The 9,717-nt window shown below is 37.0% G+C and overlaps 1 protein-coding gene across 3 annotated transcripts; it reads right to left on the reverse strand.

Moving 5' to 3' along the window:
* Positions 1-3,538: 3,538 nt before the first annotated feature.
* On the reverse strand, positions 3,539-7,019 carry LOC111890165 (extensin). Of its 3 annotated transcripts, XM_023886321.3 has the most exons (9): positions 6,841-7,019; positions 6,078-6,406; positions 5,713-5,802; positions 5,588-5,627; positions 5,404-5,486; positions 5,255-5,326; positions 5,107-5,160; positions 4,863-4,991; positions 3,539-4,772 (listed from the first exon to the last, which is right to left on the reverse strand). In XM_023886321.3, exons 2-9 carry the CDS (start codon positions 6,378-6,380, stop codon positions 3,723-3,725), a joined length of 1,821 nt encoding a protein of 606 aa, XP_023742089.2. In that variant the 5' UTR covers positions 6,381-6,406; positions 6,841-7,019; the 3' UTR covers positions 3,539-3,722. The 3 variants fall into 3 exon arrangements, with proteins under 3 accessions (XP_023742089.2, XP_023742090.2, XP_023742091.2); XM_023886322.3 differs by lacking the exon at positions 6,841-7,019 and having other exon boundaries at positions 5,713-5,863; positions 6,078-6,218; XM_023886323.3 differs by lacking the exon at positions 6,841-7,019 and having other exon boundaries at positions 5,713-5,873; positions 6,078-6,216.
* Positions 7,020-9,717: the final 2,698 nt, after the last annotated feature.

A 9,717-nucleotide genomic window follows, 5' to 3' on the forward strand; every position in this document is an offset into this window, starting at 1 on the left:
ATTTTCACGTTAATACTTATTGTTGAGAGCCAGACATAAGTTTGGTCATAAATGAAATTAACTAATCTAACAACTACAAATTGTTTTTACAAAATTAGTCCCTGTGTAGATCTTTGTTATAAAAAATGGTCAATGCGTTCAAGACTTTTGTATGTTGGCAGATTTGGTCAATGTGTAGAAAATAAATTTCAAAAATTGTCCCTATAATTTACAAAAAAAGGTCCCTATGTGGATTTTTTGCAGAAACAATCCATATGTTTATAAAATTTGCATATTACACTAAAATATTACAAAATAGTCCCTACCTAATAAAAAATTTATAGATCCCCCCCCCTGTGGCAATATATTGTCATGTTTCGTCCCTACAGTTTTTGATTTCACACTTTGGGCACACGAGTTCTGTATATTTTTCGGTTTTCTCCCTATACTTCCGTAGTTACACAAGTTCAGTCCCCCTCCCCCACAAAGCAGGGGTAGTAACTTACTAGTTTGGTTACTATTTTATAAAACTTTCTCAATAATCTTGCCACATCATATGTCCACATCAGTAGTAATTTTCCTTTATTTTTGTTCTTTTTGGTATAGGCGGTTTCTGAAAGTGTAAAGACGAAACAAACACATAGTGCTCTACTTTCTAAAAAACAAGCATTAGACAAATAGCTTCAACAGGTGAATTCAACATTTGAATCACGAAAATTACAGATTGCTCATTTCAGAAGACATATATAGTTTTTTCTTGCTTATAAGAAACGATTTTTGTTTTTTTTTTCATTTTATAACACTTTAAGATATGATGATGTATTAATGTAGATGAATGGTTGTGTAACACAAGCTCTTAAGTCAACAAAGAAGACAGATAATTGTCAAATCAACTTGGAAAACAACAAGTCATAATTATCAAATGTTGATAAAGAATTGAAGTGCCTTAAATCATTGCTTTCTTCTTTAGAAAAGGAATATGATCAAATTCGTAGGAAGATGGAAGAGATTCAAGAGGAGTTGGACAACGAAAGGTATTATAACTCATTTTATTATGTTCCCTTATGATTCCATTCCAATGACCGAATACGACACTAACAAATAAAATTGGTGTTTTAAAACCAGAATGGACAATGGACATGAAGTAGCTTAATGAGGCGCTTGTTGAACTAAACATAAAGATTACAGAATTATCATTAGGAAGTGGTGAAGCTGCAATTCAAAAACTCCAAGATGAGATCAAGAAGTACAAGTCTATTCTCAAATGTGGGGTTTGCTTTGATCGACCAAAAGAGGTATTTTTTGGTTTTAAGAATTTTGGGTGGTTGTTTTGGGACGGGTGGTGATTGTGAAGTGTTATCATCTATTTTGTCTGTGTATCCAGAGGAATTTAGAGAACAGACATAGGAAATGTCGTGGCTATGGAATGGCATTTGGGCAAAGATGTTCGGTTTGTCAAGATATAAATATTTTATAGGAATTAGTTAGTTTTTTTGTAAACATAAAATATATGGCCCATAGGAGGGAGATAGGTGTGTAATTAGTAGGGGTTCTGTATGTGGAACTGTTAGAAAAATATGGTTGGGTATTGATAGAATTATGCTATGATGGTGTTCATTTTTTACGGAAAAGGTTAAAAATGATTTAACGAAAAATTTCATTTGTAATTTTTAATCACTAAATTTATTTTTGTTTTAAAATCAAACATTTCCATATCTCTTCATATTAAATATATCCATGAACATGGATAAAAAGTAAATACATATCGATGGAAGACAAACGCGTTTTAAGCTCGGTGTTAGTACTTTATGGATGACAAAACTAATTCTTTTGAAAATATCTATGGATCTAAAAGATATAACATTAGTATGTATGACCCGTTGGACTCTGTTGAGAAGTTCCACCACCTCTGGTGTGAGAAAACCAAAGGTATCAAATGTGAAAGGTATAAACACATGTTGATTTTTAATGCATGCATTCTCGTGCTTTGCCACTTTGCACGCGACGACTTTTAAAACAACATATCCCGCTGTGAAACCCCTACTCCTCAAACCAACGAAATGGAAGACCCCATTAAGATCCACACAAGCTTGATTCCCTCCTAGCAATCCAAAGGCAAAAATGTCAGTCGGTCTGAGTGTGGATCTTCCATCCAGGGGGTCCTCCACAGATGCTTCTTTCTTCACAGAAATACCAGCAAGCTGACAGACATCAAAGAGAACATCAATATCCATATCACGTCAGTATTTGAAGCGAAGGAGCTCTCTACAATGAATTGTATGTTCCCCAAAGGTGTCCAAACATGTCTTGCAGTAAACTGGGCATATCTCGTCAATTGGGAATAAAGGAATCATGAGGCGGTGTCGAAGGGTAGTATATTATTCCACATGAGACATGTTGGTCGAGGTCATCAAAAAGAATAGTTAGCAGAAAATCCTGAGCATGAGATGCTCGAAGACAGTCAAAAACTGCTTTCTGTCTAACAGTCATGTCTAAGTCGACTTCCATATCTTTGACAATGTTGCTAAAAAGGGCAGACGCCAATGGTTTTTGGGATTTAGGGGGGAATTATCCTTATTAGTGAAAGCGCTACAGTCGAATCTCGGATTCGTATCGCGAAGACGGGTCAAAGCACAAAGGTAATCAAAGTTCATATCACATATGCCACTGTGACATAAGATGTGGTACAAACCCAAACCACCGAAACACGTATGCGGAAACCTCATATGTTGAGTACAAACCCAAACCACCGAAACGAATAGGTAAAAAAGTCAGACGCCACTTGATGTCTCCAAAAAAAAGGGCCTCTACAAACCATCATATCCTCGATAGACCCGCACAATTCTTTGTCAAAGAACAAAGTTGCCTCCTTTATGTACATAGGTTGGCATGTTCTAAAACCAAAGAAAAATTTTGCAATGTCCATACATGATCGAAGCAAAAGGAGTTCACTCTGCGAGTCACATAATTGTGGAAGAAGATTCATCAAATCAACAGCATTGACAGTTCTCTTCATGGCCAGCCCGCCGGCCCCCCAAGGAGCTTCACCCCCAACGACGGTCTCCTTTAACCTAATATCATATTGTATGTACTAGTTAAACTTTAGAAAACTATTAATTATGACCAAAACACTATTTAGGTAACAAATTTTCAAAATTTGTCTATTTTAGTTTTGTTTTAACGGACTATGGCCTTTAACCTGCTTACGTGACATATTTTTTCTAACGATCTGGATTAAAACTTTATTATAAATAAAATGACTTGGCATTTCAACCCCTTTAAAGAACAGATCCACAAAATGGTAAGTATGGTGGAAAGCCGAAAGACTGAATTTGTTTGTTAACAAAAGATTATAGAAAGATATTAATCTTTATTTTAAACAAAAAGCTCTTCATCCAAAATAGTTTTACAGAGCTTTTAGGTTATAGTTTGTACGTAACTTTTACACATTAAAAAAACATACTAATAGCTACTTACAAATTTCAGCTTTCAGCTAATTGCTAGTTTTGAATCCGCTAGTAAATACATGATATTTTTTTTTACCAATTCACAGCATAAAAATCCCCAAATCAACAAACTTTTCCATCTTGAAACCATGCAAAAAATAACATACTCATCTACGTTTCTCTCGTATTACAATTTAAAAACAGATCAAGTGTTTCTACAAGTAAATAGTCAGAGTCACCTCATCAAAAGGCTTTCTATATTCCAATTGCAACCAAATCAACAACTGTTTTTATAGATCACTTGACTCCAACAGATGCCATCAAGTCATCATACTCAGGATCACTTTCCTGTTTCCTTAAATTTTGAGGATTCCCAGGCTTATGCGGGCCAGCACTAGGCGAAAACGGATCATATATCTGCTGACGTGGCACAGATTGATGACCTGGCCTACCCAAAGGATACGGTGCATTGCCACGTAACTGCTGATTTGGAGGCAAAAAGTTCTGGGGCCGAAATCCCATTGCCGGATGATGATTTTGTGGAACTTGTCCAAAGTTGCCAGGCCTTGGCGGCAAAAAGTTGGATGGTGGACCAAACTGCCTAGCGGCAGGTGGTGGTGGACCATGGCCGGAAAAAACCGGCCGCCTGTCCGATGGACCGCCCATTTGATGGCTATTCTGTGGCCTATGAAACGCTTGTTGCATCATAGGCGGCGGTGGTGGTCCTGGCCGGAACGACGGTTGAGGTGGCGGCATGAATTGAGACCCTGGCCTTGGAAGTGGCTGAGAGGAGAGCGGTGGTGGGCGGTGGGTTTGAAAGGTGAAATCGTTAGAACTTGGTGGTTGTGGTCTTAAGGCGGTCATGGGCGGCTGCTGCCTTATAGATGGCGGCGGCATTGACCTAACCGGTGGTGGCGGTGGCGGCGGTGGTCGAATCATCATCTGTGGGGCAGCCGGCGGTTGAGACCAACCACCAGAGGTCAAAGGTCGAGGAATAGGCGACCCCATTGGCCGCATATTTGGGGATGAAAAATTATGCTGACGTGGCGCTCCTTGTACAGGTGGCATAGGGTTCCTGGGTGGGCCCCGATAACCTATATTTGGTGGTCGGTGAAGCGGATGGGATTGTATGGGGGCAGAATTTGAAGGGGTTGAAACTGACAAATTTGAAAAATGAGGGGTTGAAACTGACAAGTTTGGAAGCCATTGATTAGGGTATTGAGGAAACTGAGGTAATGGTGGTGTTTGGTTTACAGAGGAAGGTGGATTTGGATCTTGGGTTAGACTAACCATGGTTGGGTTATCTTCAGAAACTTGAACTTCTTTAGGTTCAGGTTCAGTGTTTGCCTAAATTAATAAAAAAAAGTCTGATTATAGGGACTAAATTTGTAAAAAAAAATATATTATCAGGGTCAAAATTGAAACTTTCAAACTTACTGAAACTTGTGTGATTAGTATCTCAATCATGGAAACTGCAGCATCAACCTTCTCATAAGAGTCAGCAGTGACAAAAACAGACAACTCTTCATAATCAGCTTTATTTTCATCATATGAAGTTATCTCACTCTAATTTTAACAAAAAAAAAAGTTAATAAATAATTAAATAGCAATCTAAAACTTAGGGTTTAATAATTAGGACAAAAGGGTAATTTAAAAAAATAAAAAATAAAAATAACATTACCTCTTTCTTTGTATCTGATTTCATACCATAAACCCGTAATTTTGCCCCAGTTTCCTAATAGATAAATAATAAATTATAACAAAAAATTTTAAAGTATTAATAACATTAACAAATTTTAAAAAATTATATAGAATAATGTAGCCATTACCTTTTCCATTCGCTTTAAAGTATCACCCGAAAATATTTCCCCAATAAAATTGCGTTCGGGATATTCTTTAATCTATAAATAAAAAAAAATACAAGAGTTCAAATAAGTCAAACATCATGTATGAAAAAAAAATGTAAAATTGAACTCACTGGAATTACAACTTTAGCCTCCTTTAACAATGGCTTATAATCAGCTGGAGCCTTGTAGCTTGGATTCAGTTTAAGTATTTCTCCTGTAAATCATAAAAAAAGAATTCACACATCATTATATAAAATTTAAAAGCTAATGTAACAAGTAATAACCTTGAAAAAGTATTATTTAAGTTAAACTTACCAATAACCTCACGCCTTTCAAGTTCTAACAACTCTAATTTCTGCATTGAATACTATACTTTTAGCTTCAAATTTCAAATAACAATATAACATAAAGAATTCAAGAGTATAGAAAAGATTTTTAACCTCGAGAGTTTGGTTGTTTGTTGAATTATGATCATCACTTGACTCCATGATTCCTGAATTAAGTTGTTGTGTAATTTGATCCAATCTAGTCTGCTCAAATATTGTTGTACAGATGCAACAATATCATTAAGAGACACCTGGAAAAAAGGGGCTACAAATGCCTCCAGATAAAGAAACATGATTCTATCTATGTGACCAAATATTAGAAATGAAATGGACATAATAACACTAAGAGGCTGTTTGATATGTTTCTTATTGAGTGAATGAATATGACTCAATCCACAACTATCAAACAGCCATTAAAATCACATAGAAAAGCATCATGGAGAAAAAAGAAAAGATATGATTTTTGACTTTTGAAGTACCTGATATGCTGAAGCTCTTCCCTTTTTGACAAAAGAATCTTGTGTCAAATCCGGGCCCCATTTTGTTTTTCTCAGCACTTGTTTTGTGCTTTCTTCATTTGCCACATCAGCGCCACCTGGCTTTTTGTTGCCTCGGAAGATGGGTACTAAGGAGCCTGATAGCTTGTTTTTTGGTATTACGAATCCGGATTTTTTTGAGAACAAGGAGACCTTTGGGCTTACTGTTGATGATACAGATGAAGTGGTTGTTATGGAAGTTTGAATGGTGTCCTCCATTGATATTGGTTGAACCTTTGTACTCATGTTGCTATTGTGTGCATTGGCAGATGCTTAACGTAAAGAAGCAGAAGCACATAAATGTCACAAAAATAGAGAAATTAGGTGTATACTTATATAAAATTGGGCCATTTAGAGGGATATAGCAGATTGAAAATACACAAAAGAAAAGGTTAACATAATCAATGATTAAAGTTAAAACGGATTTGCAATCGTTATCACAAAGTAACTGTATTCTCTTTTGTTCAAACACCATTAAACCCTTAAAACGCAAAACTCAAAACGCATATCGAAAACTTAGCTTCAATTCTTATCAAACAACAACACTTATATCTACGCACAAGCAATGGATTAAACGGAGCAATCAGCACGTAAGTGTTGACAAAATTAGAGCAGCACATTTGGAAAACATGAATGATGCCCTAGTTTTGACAAGTTATTCGCACATATCAGCGCTACATTCGAGCTGGAAAGAGAATATACTTACCGGAAATGATTAATCCAGTGAAGAACGACGGAGATCGGGTTGCAGGTCCTTTCCTCTGGAGCTTTGTCGCTCCCCTGTGTGGTTCCTTACGGGAACCAGAGGTGAGTGATTGATTGGTATTTATATTCGACCCGATCGGATCTGTATTGGTATGTGGTTTTTGGGTCAACCTGATATTTGGGCTGGACTTCTCTACATGTCCACCAAAAGAAATATAATGGATACTACATATATGACCATAGTTAACATGAGTTAAAGAAAATAATTTCATTTTATGTTGTTTACAAAAATGATACATGATTCTTAAATGGGTTGTTTCGGGCTTGAATTTCGTTGGGTACCCGTTCGGGTTAGTGGTCTCTTCATATGTGGTACTCACCCCATTTTGGAGTTGGATTCTAAACGCTCTCATTTTTTAGAGTAGTGGATTTGAACGATGAAGATGTGGTGTTGTGCCTATGTTCTTTCTACTTAATACGTGTTATTTAACATTTTACCGTTTTTTATAGTCTAAAACAATACGTCGGAATGAAGGACCCTAGTCTGGCATCGATGAACTTTTTCGGAATGGATTATGTTTTACTGCTAAAAATACGTACTTTAGTATTTTTGTCAATATTTAGGCTTTCTTCTCACCAATAATCTGGATATGTATCGTTAGTTCATTACAAAACGTACCCTACAACCGACAAACGAGTCTGTAATACAATGAACTCTCATGTACGTATATGTGTGTTTGGCTCAAAATACATAGTACTTTTATAACGTCCCAAAATTACTAAGTAAAAAAAAGTTAAGTCAGCCAAAACAATTATTCATTCATTCCAAAAACCCTTCAAAGTATAAAAATATATCAAATAGTTATCATAGTACAAAATAAGTCATAGAATGCAGAATACTAGTGGATGTGATGCAATCATGTCCAACTCTTCCCTTTGGAACCAGAACTACCTCAAACATAAACATGAAAATATAAGCATAAAGTTTAGTGAGTTCCCCAAAATAACGCATACCATATATACATATCATCTTGAAGCTATAACGGGTCTATTTCACCCTCGGGTCTATTTCACCCCGAGTCTATTTCAACGCAATCGGTGTTTTTCAACCGAACGAGTCTATTTCACCCCCGAGTCTTTATCAACTAATCGGTGTTTTTCTACCGAACGGGTCTATTTCACCCCCAGGTCTATTTTACCCCCACATACATATAGCATACAAGCATATCAACAAGAGTCATGAAGACAACAAGCATATAATGACACCTACTATCCTACAATACAGTGAGAAGACTCACCTCTTAGACGATAATCAATTGTTACTGTTCTCATTGCCAAAAATACAAATGATATACACCACCTATACGGCCACACAAGGTAAACCCTTATCCCTCCTTCCAAAACTAGGAGTTTGACCAAAAGTCAACGGTCAAGGTCAATGGTCAAAGTTGACTTCAGTCGGCCGCTACGTTGTGGCCATCTATGACCATGCCATGGCCCACAAACGACAAAACATACAAGGATTTCCTAGACGCCACGCCGTGGCACCCTAAGGTCACGCCATGGGCATTGGGCTCTTAACTGCTTAATAGGTTAAGCCGTTTCTTCATATCTGAAGAGCTCCAAATCTCAGATCTGGTCCATCCTATGGTCTAGATGGATAAAGTTTCCAACTTTATCTCTTAAGACCCTCCAAGAGATCAAGATCTAAAACCCAAGATCCAAAAAGACAAAACATGACATGGAATTAACATTTAAACACTTAATCTATAAAGTTCTTAGTCCATTAATTCCAGAAGAGTTTCTAACACCAAGACTAACATAAAAATTGGTGCTTTACAGATATGCATGTCTTGAAATCATATTAGGTCAGAATAAGGGTTATGACCAAAAATCTCATGCATGACTCAAAATTCATCCATACTTCAGATCAAAACCATCAATTACTCCAAATGTCTCAGAGATTCATAAACTTACAAACTTTATAAGATCTTATCACCCTAACTATCAAGAATAAGAAGAATATGGAACAAAATCAAGATCTAGCAACCAAACAACATAAATCTTGAGTCTTAGACACTTATAGAGGTCCAAAAGTGTGCTATAATGAGAAATGAAAACTTTCTTGTTGGATATTTGCTCACTTTTTCTTTCTTCTTCCTTCAAAATCTTCCAAAAGCACCAAAATGAACTTCAACAATGGAGGAAAATAATTAGGGTTTCTTCAGGGCTTAGGGTAGTGATGAAGGCTGAGGATGAGCAAACCCTAGCCTCCCCATTCCTTTAAATAAGGTGCAAAACCAAGAAAATTGGGGTTTAAGTCACCAGCAGTGGGCACGTCATGGCTCATAGCTGCCACGCCGTGGCAGGTTAAATTAAATTCGTGTCCAAATGTTCCTCGCCATGTCATGGTGGTGCCTTCACCACGTCGTGACATCTCCAAATATCCAAACTTAATAATTAAAATATACCTCATGATTTAGATGTTACAACTCTCCCCCGCTTGAATTAGACTTCCTCCTTAAACCATGTTGCTGCAAATAACTTCGAGTAATGCTCTCTCATCTCCTCCTTAGGCTCCTATGTCCACTCTGGTCCCCTCCAGTGCTGTCATTGCACATTTACTAAACCCAATTATTTGTTTCGCAGAGTCTTCATTTTCATGTTGAGGATCACAACCAATCTTTCTACATAGTTTAGACGCTTGTCCACATGAATATCCTCCAATGGAACTACTACGGAATCATCAACCAAACACTTCAGCAGTTGAGAGACGTGGAAAGTTCTATGAATCTGACTAAGCTCGTCGGGTAAATCCAAACAGTACGCAACCCTGTCTACCCAGGCAACAACCCAGAAGGGACCAATATACTTAGGG

The sequence above is a fragment of the Lactuca sativa genome, chromosome 6 (genome assembly GCF_002870075.4).
Source record: "Lactuca sativa cultivar Salinas chromosome 6, Lsat_Salinas_v11, whole genome shotgun sequence".
In the NCBI taxonomy this organism is placed as follows: Eukaryota; Viridiplantae; Streptophyta; class Magnoliopsida; order Asterales; family Asteraceae; genus Lactuca; species Lactuca sativa.

Excerpts from the sequence above, each read along its gene's own strand:
- LOC111890165 (XM_023886321.3), bottom strand. The coding sequence starts at position 6,380 with ATGAGTACAAAGGTTCAACCAATATCAATGGAGGACACCATTCAAACT. Across the intron at positions 5,628-5,712 it reads CAAACAACCAAACTCTCGAG|AAATTAGAGTTGTTAGAACT; the intron begins GTTAAAAATCTT and ends TATTCAATGCAG. Across the intron at positions 5,327-5,403 it reads AGGCTAAAGTTGTAATTCCA|ATTAAAGAATATCCCGAACG; the intron begins GTGAGTTCAATT and ends TTTTATTTATAG.